General features: G+C 41.6%; 1 protein-coding gene across 1 annotated transcript in view; it reads right to left on the bottom strand.

The window, feature by feature from the left end:
* Positions 1–332: 332 nt before the first annotated feature.
* ARHGAP31 (Rho GTPase activating protein 31) overlaps positions 333–20413 on the bottom strand; it is a 126693-nt gene continuing 106612 nt past the window's right edge. The window contains exons 6-12 of the mRNA XM_089512485.1: positions 19299–19438; positions 14296–14497; positions 9208–9332; positions 8212–8271; positions 6166–6789; positions 5658–5929; positions 333–3865 (exon numbers count right to left, since the gene is read on the bottom strand). Of these exons, the coding sequence (XP_089368611.1) occupies positions 1433–3865; positions 5658–5929; positions 6166–6789; positions 8212–8271; positions 9208–9332; positions 14296–14497; positions 19299–19438 (3856 nt within the window). The 3' untranslated portion in view covers positions 333–1432. The remainder of the gene's footprint in view (positions 3866–5657; positions 5930–6165; positions 6790–8211; positions 8272–9207; positions 9333–14295; positions 14498–19298; positions 19439–20413) is intronic.

Consider the following 20413-nt stretch of genomic DNA (forward strand, 5'->3'; position numbering starts at 1 on the left):
ACGAAAAAGTTAGATTTAAAAAAACTGTTCCGGGTAACGAAAGATTTTTCGGGTTACGAAATTCATTTCGGCGCGTTTCGGCGCGAAATTTAAATCGGAAGCGCGGCTAGCGGCTTTCCAGCGGCTTTCCAGCGCCTTTTCGGGTTGCGAAATTTATCGGGTTACGAACGGCGCCGCGGAACGAATTAAATTCGTAACCCGAGGTAGCACTGTAAGTTGGGCATCTATACTCTATTTTACAAAATGATGTAACAGTTTTAATTCAGTCACTTCAAGGAAAACTTCAATAGTGTGTGTGTGTATGTATTCCAACTCTAACTCACAACTGTGAATTCTGACAGGGATATCTTTGCAAATCAGAGCTTATATTTATTTCTTGTCACTTACCTTCCTGATGCTCCAAGTTAAAGGACAGCTTAAAAAACAAATTGTTTCTGAACAAACAGTAGCCACAATGCTTGTGAGAGAAAGAGAGAGAAATCCCTCGATGACTTCAAATAAAAAGCAGCACACATGATTGTTTTTTTTAAAAAAAATACAAATACAGATAATACAATTGTTTGTAGCTTATTGTGACTGCTCTGTCCATCAATCCATTCAACAGCTACCAAACCTGGGCCTGATAGTGCAGAAAGAAAAATGAAGCAAGCAGTGAACTGGGGAGAGAATCAATAGGATCAGCAGTGGGTCTAGTCCCTGCTGTGTCATCTCTAATGTTACCGACCTCTAAAAGAAGAGGTAGCTTACATGGCTATTTGTGCAGTCTCCTATAGCAATTAATATAAAACCTCTATAGTTAACACTAAATTATTCAACATGATGGAGAAACAGATGCTATGGGAATAGGACAAGAAAGAGCTACTTGCTGGCAAGACCAAGACATCAACATAGGTGTTAGTTCAATTACATCAACATTCCTCTTATACCAATCTGTTTTGCACATTACAACAGTCCTCATAAGTCTCTCCATAACAAGGAGAGTTCAAAGCCTACAGGCTTCTGTTACCATTGTAATCTGGAATCCTGGGGAATATGATAAATCAAAACCAATAGGAAGGCTGTGGAACATGGAGAGCAATGGAAATGTAGCCAACTATAATTTGCTGAGATGATTCCTGTATGTTGCTGGGAAGATGTAGAATGTGAATCTGGAAGGGGGGAACCTTGGTCAAGGAAACCAGGATTGACTTCAGCTTTTCTCTTGGCATTTTACTTGTACACCTTTTGCCAAGGTGGGCTCCAAACCAAACCAAATTAATTTCCTATCATTTAACAATGACAATCTACAAAGTAAAGGACTGTTGGAGTTGACAAATAAGTATTTGGGGGCTAATATGTGTTTAATAATAACATAATGATCATAGTTCTCCATGTCACACCCCCACCCCAATCTCATCCACCAGGGAAGAGCAGGGAAGGGAATCAATAGGTATTATTCAATTTGTCTCCCACTTCTCCCATCCAGAATCACAGACCTTCTTTGAGGTTGGTAAAAACAGCTTGTGGAAGTCTCTAGTCTTTGGCCATTCTTGGGAATTGTCATCTTATTCCGAAGAGTAACCCCCTCTGAGACTGTCACTGACAAATCACTGGATATTGGGCTTGGAGAAGGGGTCTGTGAGGGGCTTCTTATGGGTGAAAGCAGCACCCTGGAGTCTGCAGAGGAAGAGGGATGGTCCATGATTGGGAATGGTGGACTAAACAGGATAAGGCTCTGAGGTCTTCCGGGCCTTGATCTGTACAAAGGCTTGGAAACTCCTGAAGGCCTCTCCATTTTTGAGGACTGTGGATTATCTCCTGTATTCTCTCCTTCAGAGGTGCGCTTTCGACGAAGAACTGGTACATCCTGTGAAGAGTTATGATTGGAAAAGGATGGCTCTACCTTTCTGGTTGCTGTTAAATCCACAAATGTTACATGGTTGTTTTCTTTGCCCTTCCTATCTATAGGTGGACTTGTTGAGGGCTGCAGCTGGCCCTGAGCATTTTGTTTTGACTTGCATTGGCTTATGCTGGCTTCTACTTCTTTATTCTCAGGTGTCAACTGGGTCCTACAATTGGGGTTCTGTGTCTGTAGGGGCTGAGGGACTTGGGTATACTGAATCTTAGGTGGAATAACTGGCACAGCTCTAGCCTGGCACATCTTAACCATGAAAGAGGTTCTCACTGCTGAGACACTCACTGGAGCAGAGTTACGTCGGCCAGTGGTAGCATGAGCCATCATTATGTAGTCTAAATCTAGTTCTTGAGGATCAAAACGAGAACCCCAAAGGTCAGCTTTAGTCTTGTTTGGACAGGCAACAGGAAGTGATGGCACAGAATCACTAGTTTTAACTTCCTTTTGTCCAGAGAGGAAATGTTTGGGAGGAGTAGGCACAGATAGACTCTCAAACTTAAAAAGGCTGGCAGCCGGAAGGACAGAATCCAGATTGAGGGAAGAAGGCCTTGGTCTCTCTTTCCGTGGGATGTCTTCACTTTTACTGTCTTGTGAGTCTTTAGTGCTGTCCTTCATGACAATAGGTGCAGAGCTATCAGCCTGCTGAATGAAGAGTGTGTCTTCCAATAGTCCATTTGAATTTAATAAACCATCCCCTGTATTAAAATGAGGTAAGGTGGACTCCAGATGATTCATGACATCTTGGTTTTCTTTGCCCTCATACACATCCTTCTCAACTGACTCTTTATGAGCAACAGGGTGGGGGGATGGCAATTCTATAGCTGCAAAGCCCGCTTCATGGCTCAAAGGTTTCTGGATATTCTCAACCAGTTTAGAAGATTCCTCTGAAAGATTCAGCCAGGCTTCTACTCTGTCCATTCCTCCCTGCTGCATCTCTGAAGGCTTCTTCACCCCTGACTGTGTGTCACTACAAAAATGCTCCTCACTGGCACTTAAAAAAGGCACTGGAATACCCCAATGCCTCTTCACAAAGTCTTTACTGTCTAAAGAAAAGCTACGATTGAAACATGGCTTCTTGGAGTGGCTCTGGACTACTCCTTGGCTCTGTGGGTGAAACTCCTCCTTCCCTTGAGTGTCTTTGAATGTAGGTGAATGAAGAGGACTGGTGACCCACTGGTGATCTTCCCATGGCTCCACCAACTCTAAGCTCTGGACATGATCCACCCATAAATCATCATCCTGCTGATCAAGAGAATCTTGGGCTTGATCACTTATTCTGCCTTCCTTCAGCTGGTGGGATCCAACTCCAGTTAAGGTCTTTGAACTGGCCAGATCTCTTCTCTCTGAAAACTCTTTATCACTTTCTTGTGCCTGGGTCACCACTGTTCCTTCCTTCTCCTTTTGAAGAATGCAGCTGTTACTTTCACACTCTGGTTCATCTAAATGCTCTTCTTTGGGATGCGGTGATGACTCATCTCTCAAAAGAGCTGTTCTTTCTAGTGATTTTGATGGAAGCTTCTGTTCATGGGCCAGAAGTGAAAAGTCACTCCTGGAGTCCTCATTTTTCAAACAAACCTTTGGACAAGCTACCCCACATGGGGTATTTTCCAGTTTTGGTAAGGTAGAAGAAGCATCATCCTGATTTCCGAACACTTCAGCATTACAAACCAGAGAGTCCTTTGATCCTTTGGAGGAAATACCAAACAAAGGAAAGTGAGGTACAGTTGGTGTGTTTCTGGCTATGCTTTCTTCCTTTGGTGCTGTGAGAGGGAGCACAGAACCACACACTGCACTGTCTGCTTCTATAGGTACAATCAATGGAGGACTAGGTTTAGGTTCCCATCGTTGTTTGACTTTTTCTGTAGCAGTTGCAGTGGATGACATCTCCTCTTCAGATTCAACAATTTTCAGTTCTTGTTGAACATCTTGCCACAGGGGTTCCACTGCAGCACTGGAATGATCATCATAACCCTGCAAGGGGTGGGGTGGGGACCAACAATATCAAGACAATTTTCTCTTTACCAGTTTGGTTTCTCATCTACCCACATTATTTTTTACATGTTGCATTCTGTGCAGTAATTAAGTCAATCTATGCAAGGGGACATATGTACATGCACAGAAGCAGATAAATGCAGAAAAATTAAAACCTCGCTCAATATATAGATATATGTTTCTTAGCCAAAAGGATTCAGGGAGAGTGGAAGAGCTGTTTTAGGGTGTAGCAGCTGAGCATATGTTTTGTTAAAAGAATGAAAAAACAATTTTCCTTCAGGCCCTCCATTATCCGTTCCCATTAAAAAAAACACTGTGCATCATGTACTGTGCTAAGTATACACTGATAAATGGAGGTTTGCTTCAATTGGATGTAAGAATCGTTACTACTCATCTATGCCACTTCATTTTAAAGTAATGTTACAAATTCAAGACACATTTGGGAATTATGGAAGGGTGAGAGTAACTATACATCCAACATCCCACTAGGGTGTCTGCAAAATTCTCACTGGATTTAGATTTACATGAAGAGGAATTTCCCATGTGAAACAACGTTATAGAATGAGAGTGGTTCCTGCCCTCATGTTTCAAAACCCAGTGCTATGAAATTTAAAGAACCCAGGAGTCCATTGATGCTATGTCATGTTAACAAACTGAGACACCCTATCAGATGCTGGGAGTGACAAGTGTAGAACAAAGGTCCTTCAAATGAAAGTGGAATCCATTATGCAATTTACTTGTATAAATGGTTTTGCAAGTGACAAACTTGGTTTCCCTTTTTCTACAAATGTAGAAGACAATTTCATGTTGGGGATGCAGTCTACTTTATCTGGCTATGTATCAGTTTGAGGAACATGTGGGTCATGGACCACATCAGCCCCCAAAACCATGAGATTCAGAGAAAGGCAGGATATAAATCCTTGAAATAAATAAAATTAATAGGGCTTACTTCCAGTTTTCCTCCTGTTTGAAAAGAATGCATCTTCTGAGCCTAAATTATCCCAGTAAGGTTCCAAAATATGATGAAAGTGCCCCTATGGCCTCTAGGAGACACAGGGTGGCTTTTTCTGTGCAAAACAACTACATGTGAATTTTGTGTGGAATATGTCCTGAATTGGGAATAGGCTTCAAAGACAATATTGTTTTAAATATTGCTTCCCAGTGTGAAGAAAATTGCTAAAATTATTCATTGCTTCCATCAAAAGAAAAATTACTGAAAAGTCACATCCTTGCTTTTCAGTGGAAAAGTTATTTTTTAATAAGTGGGGATCAAGTGATGGGGCAGCCATACAAACTCCCATAAGGGGCCAATGTTGCTTCTCCAATTCCTGGCTGTTACCTACTCTATCTCTATCTATCTATCTATCTATCTATCTATCTATCTATCTATCTATCATCTCAAGTCATACTTTATTTCAGGCTATGAGTGAAAACCACAAGTCCTGAACATTATGTCAATTTTGAATTTGAATTGACATTATCACGTACCTATGGCATATATATGTCTGTCCTTAGCTTCCACTCCACTAAAAACATCTGAGGAAGTAGACTGAAGTCTATGAAAGGTCATGCTGCCAACCTCTTTCTTCCAGTTAGTCTCAAAGGTGCTACAAGATCTCTCTACAATGTTGATCAACAGTAATCTGTGAGCCACAGTTCACCAAAATCCATTATTTGACAGTCATTAATCTGTGAACCACAGTTCACCAAAATCCACTATTCATTGTTTAAAGTATGGGCATGGGGCTGGTATTCAACACTTTCTTCTTACCTGCTTCTTTATGTGCAAGGTGTCTTCCACTTTGTCCCTCAGCGCTTTCTGTTCCTGGCAACCTTGCTCTGCCTGGCCATGACTTGCTTTGTCTGCCTCCTGTGGGCTTGCTGGAAGCTTGACCAGTGATTTCTGTTCCAGGTTCTGTTTTGCCTGAGGAGCTTGGCTGCCATTGCTCCAACCACTCCTGGTCTCCTGAGTTTCTGAGGCAGGCAGTGCATCACTTATAGACTCCAGCTTCCTGACTGTTTCAGGTTCTTCAGCAGCAGAATCTGAATCAGAAGCAAAAAGGGGAAGTAAGAAACCCGCATGGAGATGGGCAACAGAAACAGAGGAAAAAATGGCTCAAATCCAAAAAATAAATAATAGAGCACAAGAGTCTGCCAATACATATTTAGCAAGTATTCCAAGCATTTCCTTAGGGGCTATCTCATACATAAATGACACTGTTCTGGAACAAGTCCTTCATACTATGTTCTCAATAATTACCATACCCTTCTAAGTTTACCTGCTGGTGCCACTTTGGACTCAGGCTTCTTTTCCTCCTTGATTCTGGTATGCTCTGACTTGGCACGGTCTTCTCCTTCTGTGGCTGTAGAAGCACCACTGTCCTGCCCCAAGAAAGAAGATTCTTGCAGGCTAGGAAAAGCAGGCTTATCTTTTGCTGGTGAGCGGCAGGGGGTGCTGTTGATACTGATGACAGCAGACACCCGAAGAGGTACAGAGACAGCAAAGGGCTCTGATATGTTCAAGGCTTTCCGTTGGTGCCGGGGAGAGGCTTCCAGGGGGAACAGAGTCCCATGGAATCCCGATTTGGTTGTCCCATCATTGGAAGTATAGAACACGCGACGCATCTTTGGGGAGGTTTGCTCACTCTCAGGGTCTTCTATGGCCCGGAACACTTTCAACTGTTCTGGAAGTGGCCTCAGTTGGGAAGGTCGAGAAGCACTATTCTCTCCATTGTCCTCTGTCCCTCCCTCTGCTCCTTTCACATCACCCTTTGGATCCCATTCTATCTCCTGTTTGGTGACATCAGATGAGTTGTTTAGGCCTCCCATCCGTGGTTTCATCACTGGAACGAAAAACCCTCCAGCTATGACTGTATGCTTGAAATGGCCTTTCTCATCTTCTCCTAAGGAAAGAAATGAGACAAGCTAGAGAACATTGCCAAAGGGACATGATACCCTGCTATTTCAATACATCTAGAGGAAAAAAGGGAAGAGCAACCAATTGGTATGATGCTCCCATGTGTTTCCCTCCCACCCCAAAACCTTAAGTCAGAGACTCCTCTCTTCTAAAAGGTGACCAAACTTTATCATGATCTAATCAAATCCACACTCTTGGAATTTGCTATGGCTCCTGGTTTATTGTCTGGGGGCAATTCTGGCTGATTTCAAATGTCTCTGAAATGGCTTTTTATGTATCCTGGCTGGGGCATGATGCTTCTCATCAACATTTATAAATTATTTGCACAAATAAATACTTTGTATGATGGGGCATAGCAATTCTGTCAATGCAAAATAATTTCTGAATGATGCATGCATATAGAGCTGTAGAACCAACATGGTGTAGTGGATTACGTGTTGGACTACAACTCTAGAGAGCAGGGTTCAGTTCCCAACTCAGTCATGGAAACCTACTGGGTGAACATGGGCAAGTCACACTCTCTCAGCTTCAGGGGAAGGTAATGGCAAACCACCTCTGAACAAATCTTGTCACCTTCACACTTTCACTAACCTCCACTTACTACCTCACAAACCTAGCCTTAAAAATGCATAGAGGAAAAGGGGAAGTGAGAAAAAAGATGCTTTTTTTCACTTCCACTTTTGTCTGTATATATTTTCATGGTCTGGTCTGCATAGTAATCCATCTGAACAGGTATATTAAAGTGACACAGAAACAAACCATTGGATGGCTTATGGTTGCAATCCAGTCCCTTGATTCTATGAGCAAAAATATACTGTGTGCACAGAAATATGTGTCTGTTCATAGAATCAAAAGTTTAGGAAGTCAAACAAATAATCCACTGTCTAAAAAAAGTGGTACACATATACAATAGGCCTGAAGTATCAGCAAGCTAGCTATCCACAGATTAAACCAGCCCCAGTTTGCCACCCCATATTATTCAATGTTGGTGAATGCTCCCAGGTGCACTGATGTGGACACACACACATCACTAGTGATTGAATAAAATGGGGTTTGAACATTCATGGTTTTCCCTATCTGTAGGCGTCCCCAGAACCAAATCCCCTGCAGAGAGGTAGGATCCGCTATACATCAAAATATAAATCATATTATATAAATATAAATTTATGCTGATATAAATCAACTACCCACAAAGACAGCTTCCACCACCACACATATACACACTTAGGTCTGAATCATGTTCTTAGCCCTGACTAGAGTTGACCCATTCAACCAATGAGAGTTACCTAAGTGTTGACTCACCATTCAACACTAGGTCTATTCTAGTTGGAACTATCCAACAGGATGCCAGACCTAGTGAGAATATACTTTGACTGCCATTTTTAATATAAAACTGGCCAAGTCTCACCTTCTACTGGAATTGAACACAGCGAGTCCATGCTTTTAGCTGGTCGAATGGTGACTTTTTCTGGAGAAAGAAATGTTAAAAGGCACTTAGTTTAATGTGCTGTGGACTGGAAAGATTAAAGTGTAAGAGGGAAAGACAGTGTATTCTCTATCACCATGCATGGATGCGAGAGCTGGACAGTAAATACAAAAGGAAGAAAATAAACTCATCTGAGATGTGATGCTGGAGAAGAGTACTGAGAATAACATGGACAACCAAGAAGAAAAACAAATGGGTTGTTGTTTCCATGGCTGAGTGGGGATTCTAACCCTGTTCTCCAGAGTTGTATCTCCTGGATAAAAATGAATTCCAGTATAATGTAGTGGTTTGAGCATTGGACTACAGCTCTGGAGAACACGGTCAGAATCCCCACTCAGCCATGGAAACCCATTGGGTGAACTTGGACAAGTCAGACACTCTCAGAAGAAGGTAAAGGCAAACCATATGTGAACAAATCTTGCCAAGAAAGCCCTGTGATAGTTCTCCTTGGGGTTGCCATCATCAGGAGACCTCCCATTTATATCTATCTGCATTTTCTACTGGAGAAATATGACCTTATATTTTATCACTAAAAGACAAAACAACAACAAATAGATGTATTCTTAGTAAGAGTGTTTTGGCAGACATTGTTGACCTCTGTCTGTGTTTGCACCCAGCTGCTCAGGAAGAAGCAAGTATTCCCACAATACAATGGGAAGCATTCATAGCAAGCAGCTTGTATGCTTTTAGCTATAACTGCTTTCCATTGTCCTTCTGGTGATACTCCACTATGACACAAGAGGTTAAATATGTGATCTCCCTCTTGCTCTCTTAAACAACCATTCAGGCTGCCATCAAATCCTTGTAACTTTATTAGTATATAAGGTCTTTTGCACAATGGAACACTTCTTTACTACTCAAAGGAAGAGCAACAAAGCTGCACTAGTCTCATTGGCGGAGATCACAAATAGTCCTTACCAGATAGCTTCTGTCCTCGTACAAACACACTCCCATTTCGGCTCAGTTTAGTCTTGGCTTCTGAGCCAGACCGGCCCAGGTTGAATATTGATTTCCATGTCTTAGATTTGGTGGATAACTTTCTCCTGGAAAGAGAAATTTATAAGAGATCAATAAATGTAGCTCTGTTTAACTGCTACGGTGAAGAAGTTTATCATCCTAGTTTTTCTTATCCCCCTCTGTTCAAACTCATAGTTGATTGCCTTCAAAGGGTATTGTCAATTACATTCTTCCCTCAATATTTGCAGCTTTGATTTTTGCAGATTTGATTATTCACAAATTTTATAAAATATTCTTTTTAGGAATATCTAGGTCCTCCAGTGCAACTCTATGGTCAACTTTAACCAAAAAATCACACTGAAGGACCTGGAGATTCCCAGAGAGAATATTCCACTAGGCATTTGTAGCTCCTCCAGTGCACTTCTATGGTCAGTGTCTGGCAGATGTTGACCACAGTTGCAGAGGAGGACCTAGAAGTTCCTACAGAAGTCTTCTCTTAGGTAAAAATATAGTATTTTTGTTATTTGTGGTTTTCTGTCACATTCTTGGGAGTCCTGTGCTCCTAACCTGAGTAAATGTGGAGGGACGAGTGTACAAGATTCTCTCCTCCTAAAGCCTGGCTGTTGAGCTGTGTAACATGGGGTGGGTAACATGCAGCTCATAGGACCATGTATGGTCTCTAATTTACCTTTGCAAGACTGATTCTTCTCCATATGTCTCTGACAGTCTATCTACAAAAAGCGGAACCTACTAGAACCCACCAGGAATGGGGATCCTCCTCTTTTAAAATGGCTTGCTTTAAGCATTGGATATGAACTTCCAGTCATTTCTTGTTCTCAGGGGAGGGGGATTAACTCATATTTTGGGGGATGTTTCCCTAGAAGTCAAAATTGCCCCCTGGATCCACCAAAGTTTCCTTTCCCTGTTGTATAAGGTTTAAGGTTTTTCTCATGACGAGATTGTCTAGTTGTGTCCGATATTAGGGGGTGGTGCTCATCTCTATCACTAAGCTAAAGAGTCAGAGTTGACAAAGATGACTCTGTGATCATGTGCCAGTATGACTGCACAGAACGCTGTTACCTTCCCACCGAAGTGATACCTATTTATCTACTTGCACTTTTATATGCTTTCGAACTGCTAGGTTGACAGAAGCTGGGACTCGTGATGGGAGCTCACTCGAGATTTGCACATGGGGAAAGGATAGGGATTACTCCTCCATTCCTATCCCATCCTTAACCCATCTGTGACTGGATTGGAGCAAAAGGATTCAAATTGTAGCATCAATCCCACCATTAACCTGTCGTTAAAGCAGCATTGCATTAAGGTGAACCTCCGTTAATGCAAAATGCCAGCCAATGTCGCTTTAATGACAGGTTAATGGAGAGATAATGATGGGATCTGTGCTACTTCATCTGAAAGCCTTTCACGTGATCGCCATCATTCACACTTCCCAACCAGGTTAAGCGCAAATCCATCTGAAAGTCCTTGTTGCAATGATGGGGGAAGGATGGGAACATGACAGGAAAGGGACAAGACGTCCCTTGTCTGATAATCCCCTTTGTTAAATGGCAGTTGGGACGAGACCTGCCGACCTGCCAGTCTTGCAATTGTCATATAGAGAAAGGCAAAATCAAAGGACAGATTATTTTTAGTTAAATGTTTGCCCTTACTATTACAGGGAGATGCCCTATTCCCATCAGAAGGCAGGTATAGGTCTGTATATTGTACAAAATCAAAGAGTCTGTATATTGTACAAAGTTTGCTGTGGCTCCAAGATTCAAGTTTTCAATAGGTAACAGTGTTGGATCTGGAATGTGCCTTCTGTAGAGAGAAGGGCTGCATTCACATAAAGTGTCTCTGACTGATTTTCACAGGTTCCTTCAGCCTCCCCCCACCCCAGCACCACAGTTCACACCATTCAATACCCCCACACAGACACACACCTCTTTTGGAGGGACTTTCACAGGGAAGGAAAAATTCAGTTGCATTAGCCCAGATATATGTGCCTAAATTCCTCTGGAATTTATCTTGCAGAGATAAATTGTTATAAGGCAGAGCTAGATAACCTGAATGTAGCCGATCAGCCAAGTATGGTCACCCATGCAGAGCTCAATAACTCTCAGAATGTTTTTGATATCTTCTGGGTCACACAGCTGATGGGCTATAGCCAATTTTGTGGATCAAAAGTTGTCTAGACTTTTTATAGGGATTACTATGGGGATGGATGTGAAATGGCATTACATAAATATCAAGTATTATGACTTGAAGGCACATAACAACATTCTTCTTTTTCTCTTACTTCTGAGGAATTGAGGCTGTGAGTTAGAGATGCTGCTTCATCCATTATATTCTTTAATGCATCAGTTACACGCAACCCACACAGCTATTTCGCTGCATCTAAATTAGCTTGGACTGCTTAGCCACCATCTCCATACTGCTCATACTACAGTAGTCCATACTGCTCATACTATGTCTGTGCTATGTGGAAGGATCACAGTTTTGTGCCAGAACATGCACAAGTTATAATTGGTTTTTTCCCCCAGTAAATATGTAACTACACTACATTTTGATTATAACTTGATGCAAGATGTCAATTCTTTGGCATTATAACTGTAACCTTTAAGTTACTTTTATGCTAATGAGGACAAGGACTCACCAAATTGTGTGAGGCATAGCCCATGATCTGAGTGCTGGCTTGTGTTCTCTACCTTATGCTGCTGCCCCATCCTTTGTTGTGGATAGGATTCCTAGACTGAAAATGGGATGAAGTTCCTGTAACTTTTATCCTGAACATAAAGCTCTGTCAAGTCCAACAAAAACTGTATTTCCTTAGATGAGCCTGCCCTTCTCTCAGTCCCGCCACTGTCACAGGCATGGTTGGTGGGGGTTTGAGAGATGGCCTTTTCAGTGGCTGCCTCAAGACTCTGGCATTTCCTTCTCAGGGAAACTAGAATGACCCTCTCCCTGCTAGCTATCTCTCAGTAGGCAAAGACAGGCTTTTAAAATTGGAAGTTTTAAAATAATGTATTGAGCTGTGCTGCTTTAAATCTGAGCTTTTATCTCTTACCTGTTTTTTAATCTTTTAATTGTATTTTAACTTTTTAATTCTAGTTTGAAATCATTTTGATATTATCAACAGTTTAATTCCATTTTAATATTAATTTTTGTATATTTTTTGCTCTATTGTTCTTTTAGTGATTTCAGGCCCATCATGGACTATCCCATTGTTTCTAATATTTAAAGGGGGCACTATATGTTGTAATAGCCACATTGTGTTTTTTAATTTCTTTCAGTGTTTGGAAGCATGGTTTCTATTACCAAACTTTTCTCATTTTTAGTTTTGGTTTTTAAAACCAGTTTTGCTAAGATTTGATGGAAACCTTCCCGTTCAGGTAGGACATCTCTCTGATACTAAATGTTTCACCACAATTTTGCATATTATACATTGCTGTGTAGCAGGGGGTTGGACAAGATAGCCCTTGTGGTCCCTCCAGTTCTAAAATTCTATGATTCATAAGTTTATTGCTATAGTCTACTCCCTCTTTATTATCATTCCATTGTCTGGTAAAAACCTTTCTGTTCTGCAAGGCCAGGGCTCTTAATGGTGAGCTGTTTTATTGTGTGTTGCTTTGTTGAAAATAACTTTTAATTTGTTTTTCCTCTCCTGTTGTAACTTTTATTAATTGTTTTTAACACCTATAGGCCACCTTGGGTTGCAATATTGGGGGGAAAGTGGAATATAAATGAAATAATCATAATCAGAATTATAATGGCCATAGAAACATCATCTTCACCACCACCATCATAATGTTGCAATGTAGTGGCTTATAACTTATTACATTATATGGCTTTGACTGAAGACCATAGATGAACAGGGATTTAAGCAACTAGAAATCAGTGCTGAGAATCCATTAAGGCTGGATGATATAAGGGTCACATTCCCCCTTCTGTCATCTGGGAACAAGTCTCTGAACTGTGTACCAGAAATGAAAAGGAAGCCACTGCCCTTCACATACAGAAATGTTTGAGAGAAACTATGAAGCCAGAAATGGCCCTTGTATCTGTAGTTGGGGCAGGTCACCAGCAGGTGGCTCTCTTATAACAGATGTATCAAGACCTGTTTGGTATTCCATTCATGTTGATCAAAACTGCAAAATGAAGCAAATCACTGAAAGTAACTGAACAAGCCTACATCCTTCTGGTTAACTGAACAGTCTTGGCACTAGAGAGGAACATAGCTTAGAGGGAGCACACATGTTTTGCATGCATCAAGCCCCAAGTTCAGACCTTGCCATCACCACCTTGCCATCTCAACCAACAGGGACTGGAAACTCATTTACATTATTCCTTGATGTCAGGAAGCAGTATTTGGCTAGTAGGATCTGTATCCTCAGAGGGCATGTGGAGGCAAAACTATTCAGACACTGAAAATGAAAATGCTTGTGGCATGTTGCCCTTCTCTCAGCAGTATTGAAGGATAGAAGTGTTTAACCATGGGGTAAGAATGGGAAAGAAGCCTAACTACCGGTAAATTTAGTCAGTCCCAAGTATGGCCTCCTTTCGCTGCATTAGGCACTATAGCCCCTCTTCATTCAGATATTGTGTCAGGCTTACTGGCAGATGCAACAGGGTTGATCCTGCCAATTGGGAAAGTAAGGTAGCTGCCTCAAACAGCAGATTTTAAGTGCTACAAAAAAGGTTGAAAATTGTTAGTTATTTAATGTGTTATGAATTCATTCTTATTGTCATGAACAGAAAGACAGAAATAATTATTGGATTTCTTCTTCAGGTGCTAATCAACCTCAACTGGCTTAGCGTAATATAAGCATTGACTTGGGGCAAAAGTGCCACTTGCTGCTGAAACTCAGGTTCTTATGATGGCCCTGGGGAATGGAGAGAAAGCAGTGTCCATTATAGTAGGGTAAAGTAGTAAAGGTGCTGTTCTTCTCATACATGGTTTTTCACAGTGGGTGTCCCTTTGTTTGTCAAACTGCTGAACCCAGGCATTATACGTTCCATATGGTTATACTGAGGAAGTGAGATACTAACTTGCTGTCTGGTAGATCAAGGACAGTATGGTAGAAGGAACCTGTGACTGGGACAATTTCTGGCAAACTGTTCTCCCTCCGTTCTTTCCGGGCAGGGTGGCAAGCTGAGAGGCTCCGGGCCTGCGCCTCTTCCAGGCTCACCAACTTCATTGGCAGAGAGGCAGAAGGAGGCAGTGTCAAGCTCTTCATTATGGGGTTATTCTCTGGAAAACAAAAGAGGAAGAGAAATCAAAACTTTAAAAAGTCATGCTTGCCGGGAGATTCTGGGAGTTGTGCTCCAAAAAATGAATTTTCCCAGCTCTGAAAGGAATTACAAAATCCACCCTTGTTGGAGTGGAGTGCCAGAATGGTTGTAGAGAAGGGAAAGGCCCCCAGCAGGTGTCTCTCAAGCATTTCCTTTCCATTCCAGTGAAAACAGAGCTTGGAAATCTGTTGTTGGTTGAAATCTCTTCTTCCCCAGAAATTCAGCCCATCTCCCCTGCCTTCCTCAGTAGGTTCCTGGTCAGTAGCCAAGGAGCTTCAAAGTACGTTGGTGAGCATCTTCTAAAGCAGAGTCCTGAGAATTCTGAGTGTACTAAACTTTAGGAAGGCTCAGTTCAGGTCTTGGCCTTTGAAATGAAACAAGATTCTCCTCCGCTGGCAACTATTTCAGGGAATTGGTTCTGAAAACTGCAGTCACTTTTCCTGTTTATCAATGGGGACTATTGTTAGCTGAAAGTGTCAAAGTGCCAACTCTTGAATTCAAAGAAATAAGCCTGGTGATTAAAGAGGACTTTTCCAGTTTCAGCTGGCTGACACTTCATAATTTGGTTCTAACAACAGTGGTCATTGATAAATAAGGGCAAACAAGCTCACCTCAAGAGTCCCCTTGCAGTAAATGAAAAAGGAAACAAAAGAAATATTAAAACAAAAGGGGAAATGGAACTGGTGCAGAAACACAATGCATGTGGTCAGAATTATGTGGTCATCCAAACATTAAAACCGTGAGGTTAAAATGGTGGACAGTAAATGTAAACGTAAAGAGGTGGAATCTCTTTTCCTATAGCTTGCATCTATTGTTCCAGGTCCTATTCTCTGGAACAGCAGAAAACAAGCTTGCTCCATCCTCAATAAGACATCTCTTCAAATATTTCAACAAGGCTATCATATCACCTCTTAACCTTCTCTTTTCCATGTAAACATATTCCGCTCCCTAGGTTTATCCTGATAAGGAATGGTTTCCATACCCTTCACCATTTTAGTTGCCCTCTTTTGGACACACTCCACAATGTCAACATCCTTTTCGAATTGTGGTGCCCAGAATCAGACACAATATTCCAGGTGAAGTCTGATCAGCAGAATACAGTGACACTATTACTTCACTTGATTTGTACTTCTATTGATGCAACCTAGAATTCCATTGGTCTTTTTAGCTGCTGTATCACACTGTTGACTCACGTTCAACTTGTCTATGAGGACTCCTAGATCCCTTTCACATTAAGACAGGTGCCCCCCATTTTATATCTATGCATTTCATTATTCCACCCTAATTTCTCCATGGTGAAATTCATTTTGTTAGCTTTGGCCCAGCTTTCTTCTCTATTAAGGTCATTTTGATCCTGTCCTCTGGGGTATTAGCTATTTCTCCTAATTTGGTGTCATCTGCAAATCTGATAAGCATGCCCCTTATTCTTTCATCCAAGTCACTGATAAAGATGTTGAATAGCACTGGGCCCAGGACATCTCCCTGATCACTTCTTTCCAAGATGAAGAGAAGCCATTGCTGAACATCCTTTGGGCTTGGCTGGTCAACCAATTACAAATCCATTTAACAATTGCGTTGTCTAGCCCACATTTTACTAGCTTGTTGGCAAGAATGTCATGGGGAACCTTGGCAAAGGCCTTACTGAAATCAAGATATACTATTTCCACAGCATTTTCTTCATCTATCAAGATGTTAATTTTATTTTAAAAAGAGATTAGGTTCGTCTGTAATGACTTCTTTCTCTGAAACTGATTTTGACTTTTTGTGATTATGTCATTGCCTTCTAAATGTTCACAGACTCTCTGTTTAGTTATCTGCTCTAGAATCTTTCCTGGTATTGATGTCAGACTAACTGGATGATAATTGTTGGGATTGTCTTTTTTCCCCTCTTTTGATGATGGGGATAACATTTGCCCTCCTCTAGTCTGTTGGGATTTCTCCTGTTCTCCAGGAGTTCTCAAAGATTATTGCCAATAGCTTTGACATTACCCTTAGATGTAGTTTATCTGGACCTGGGGACTTAAATTCACTTAGATTAACCAGGTAATCCCGTACTACCATTTTACTTATTCTGTGCTGCATTTGTGTCTTCTTTTCCATTCTCCTCAGGCTGAGCACCCTTTTCCTTTTGTGAGAAGACTGAGGCAAAGAAGGTGTTGAGTAGTTCTGCCTTTTCTCTGTCTTCTGTTAGCATTTTCCATCTTCTCTGTGCAGTAGCCCTACCATTTCCCTCTTCCTCCTTTTGCTACAGACATATCCAAAAAGCCCTTTTTATTGTTTTTAACCTCTCTAGCAAGCCTGAGCTCATGCTGCGCTTTAGCTTTTCTGACTTTACCCCTACACTAGCTAGCTATTTGTTTGAACTTCTCTTTGGTGATTTCCCCTTCCCCCCCCCCCCCCCATTTCTTATACAAGTTCTGTTTAAAAGTTAGCTCAGCTGAAAGTTTCTTAGTCATCCATTTTGGTTTCTTGAGACATCTCCCATTTTTCCTCCTCATTGGAACTGTTTGAAATTGTGCCTTCAGTATCTCCCTTTTAAGAAACTCCCATCTATCTTGAATTCCCTTCTCTTTTAGTATTCCTGACCATGGGACCACACCTAGTATTTCTCTAAGGAGTTTATCGCACACGAAGACGTCCTCCAAGAGGCCCCGTTCCGTCCCCCAGCGCACACCCGTTTGTGTCCAGTCCTGACGGGTGTGATTTTTGCCTGACGGACTACCTTCCGTCAGCAAAAAATGGTGCCTGTCAGGACTGGACATGAACGGGTGCACGCCGGGAGACGGAATGGGGCCTCTTGGAGGACGTCTTCATGTGCGATAAACTCCGTTTTCTGCCGGACGCGCGCGCGCACACGAGCATCCTCCTTCAGTCCCCAAAACGTTGAAAATTGTGTGTGCGATAAGGTTCCTAGTTTACTAAAATCAGCTTTCCTAAAGTCTAGAATGTGTGTCTGACCATGCCTGGCTTCTCCTTTCCATTGTATAACAAACTCCAGGAGAATATGATCACTCCCACCTAAGGATCCCACCACCTGCAGTCCATTAACTAGGTCATCCCTATTGGTTAGGATCAGATCCAAAATAGCTGATCCCCTTGTTGCCTCTTCCACCTTTTGGACAATGAAATTGTCCAAGGCAAGTGAGGAATTTGCTAGGCCTTGAGGATTTGGCTGAATTTGACTTCCAGCAAATATCAGGATAGTTGAAGTCACCCATCACTACTACATCTCTCCTTTCTGAGTGTGTGGTCATCTGTTCTAGAAAGGCATCATCCAGTTCCTCAGTCTGGCTTGGGGAACTGTAGTACACTCTCACAATAACATCCCTGTTGTTAGCCTCCCCTTTAATTTTCATCTATCTGCTCTCCACGTGTCTTCCAGGGTTTAAGTCCTGGATGTCTTCAAAGGTGTAAACATCCATGACATATAAAGCTATTCCTCCTCCTTTCCTGTTTCGCCTATTTCTCTTAAAAAGGTAACTAGGGGGCTCATGCTAACTGGGGGACTCAGATAGTAAAAAAAATCCCCTGTTCAAACTCTCAGATTGCCATTATAACTGCTGCCAAATGGAGCAATTTAAAGCAGCCACTATGCATGGCAGCTGTCACAAGTAAGGCAACACTATTAGAACAATTATTTTTAAAGTGTGGATATTATGGGACTGTCAAACAGACATTTTAGCATGAGGAATGCTCATGCTAATTGCCTAACATGTTTCTGACATATGTCAAAAGCTTGACTCACTAGCACCTCCAAGCTCAGCCAACATGCCAAAGACTTAGGGTGACAACTAGCTATCTCAGCATGGATGAGGCTAGTGATAAGGCACAGTTCTGAAGTCTGCAAGTCATGAGTCAAATTAGCTTTCTATGGGAACCAGGTTTCTCTGCAGCTGGATCCTCTCCTTCCTACCTCTTCTCTATGTTTCCCCAAATTATTAAGTTTCAATGGCAAGGGGAGAACAAATAAGCAGGAAAGGAGAATGGTGAGATTTGAGAGGTTCTTGTAGATTCTCATACAAGAATGTTTAGAGCATCCATTGCCAATGGGGATTCTGAGAGCTGTAGCTTTTGTTGTCCTTCCTTTTAAACACCAAATCTTAGAAAAGAGGATTATCTAGCAGTAAAACTTCCAGAATTCTGGAAGCTGGGCCCCAAAAAATGTATTTCCAGGCTCTGGCAAAACTTGAAGACTTCTGCTGGGCTGGGTCTTCCCAAGCTTAGAAAACATGGGATTAAATCATGAGTTTTTTCTGAGAGCAGACCATGAAAGCACAGAAAGACTGAGCAAAGACTGAGAAACTAAGATGGGAGAGAAGTTTGCTCACCAACATGCAGAACTGAGGGGCTCGACAGAAAGCCCCTAAGGAGCGGTGGGATGCCACCATTTTCCTAGCCGGATTGGGGTCACAGCAAGCTCATGCCAAGGCCCCGATCCAGTCTTTTGAGGGCACAAAAAAGAGCTGCAAAAAGCAGCTCCTTTTTGCATCTTCAAAAGGACTCCATAGCCTTTGGTGCTGTACATTAAATGTAAAAATAAACTAAATAAAAACATAAAAAAATAAACTACAACAGCATGCTAATAAAAGTCATTTCCTTGTAAAACAGTCAGTTTGTGAAAGCTTGTTGGAATAGAAGACTTCATCTGCTGATGGAAGAACAGGAAGAGAGCCAGACTAGTTTATCTAGGAAAGGAATTCCAGAATTACATGCAGCTACAAAGAAGGCCCTCTCACATGTCCCCTGTGAGAAAGACTTACCTTCTTTTGGCCTGGCAGTAGCATTTTCACTAAAGATCTCATCAACATGGTTCAATATAAATTCAATGACCAACTGCTGGACACGCACCTCCAGGAAAGCTGCATCTCCATTGCAGCCCACAGCCTCAATCTCCTTTGACCTGTGGCCATAGTAAGGAAGCAGTTGGAAGAGAAATATCAGCAAATAGTGATAAGTTAATGCTTATTTGCAATTAGAGATAAGTTAATGCTTATTTGCAATTAGAATAATAGAATCATAGAATTGGAAGAGAACACAAGGGTCATCCAATCCAACCCCCTGTCATGCTGGAAGATGCAGTCAAAGCACCCCCGACAGATGGCCATCCAGCCTCTGTTTTAAAATGTGGAGTCAAAGGCTTTCATGGCCGGCATCCATAGTTTTTGTGGGGTCTTCAGGTTATGTGGCCATGTTCTAGAAGAGTTCCTTCCTTATGTTTCGCCAACATCTGTGGCTGTTTTAAAACCTCCAGAAAAGGAGACTCCACCACTCTCCATGGGAGTGTGTTCCACTGTCAAACGGCTCAGGAAGTTCCTCCTAATGTTTAGGTGAAATCTCTTTTCCTGTAGTTTGCATCCATTGCTCGGTGTCTCTAGAGCAGCAACTAACTGTTAAGGTTAACTTTTGCAGAGCAGTAGTAGCTTTTTACTTTCTTTTATTTGTATGAGTGTGTGGCCTGGGAACGGAAATCTTTGCTTTTTTGTTGTTCTTGCATGTGAAAAAATAAAATTTCAAAGCTGTCTCCTTAGTCACTGAGATTACTAGGGGTTTTGTGATCACTAATTTGCATTTTAGGACATTTTGTGGAAATCCTTTTTCTTTCTTTTTTCTTTCTTTTTTCTTTTTTTGCACAAACTGGAACAATTTTTGCACAAACTGGAACAAACTGTAATAACACAAAAACACACCACCAGCAGTATTACATCAGCAAGAAAAATACACATAAGGACACAAGCAAGAATAGTTTCACATTATTTCAGAGAGCATCTAAATCTAATGTATATCTCAACAGAATTGTTTAAATATGTCACCTGATAATTGAAATTTAAAGTGCAGTCTTACTGAGCAAACAACTGAACAAAATCCACTATACACA

The sequence above is a fragment of the Sceloporus occidentalis genome, unplaced genomic scaffold, assembly GCF_023333645.1.
Source record: "Sceloporus occidentalis isolate IW3139 unplaced genomic scaffold, rSceOcc1.0.p SCAF_2, whole genome shotgun sequence".
NCBI classification, from domain to species: Eukaryota; Metazoa; Chordata; class Lepidosauria; order Squamata; family Phrynosomatidae; genus Sceloporus; species Sceloporus occidentalis.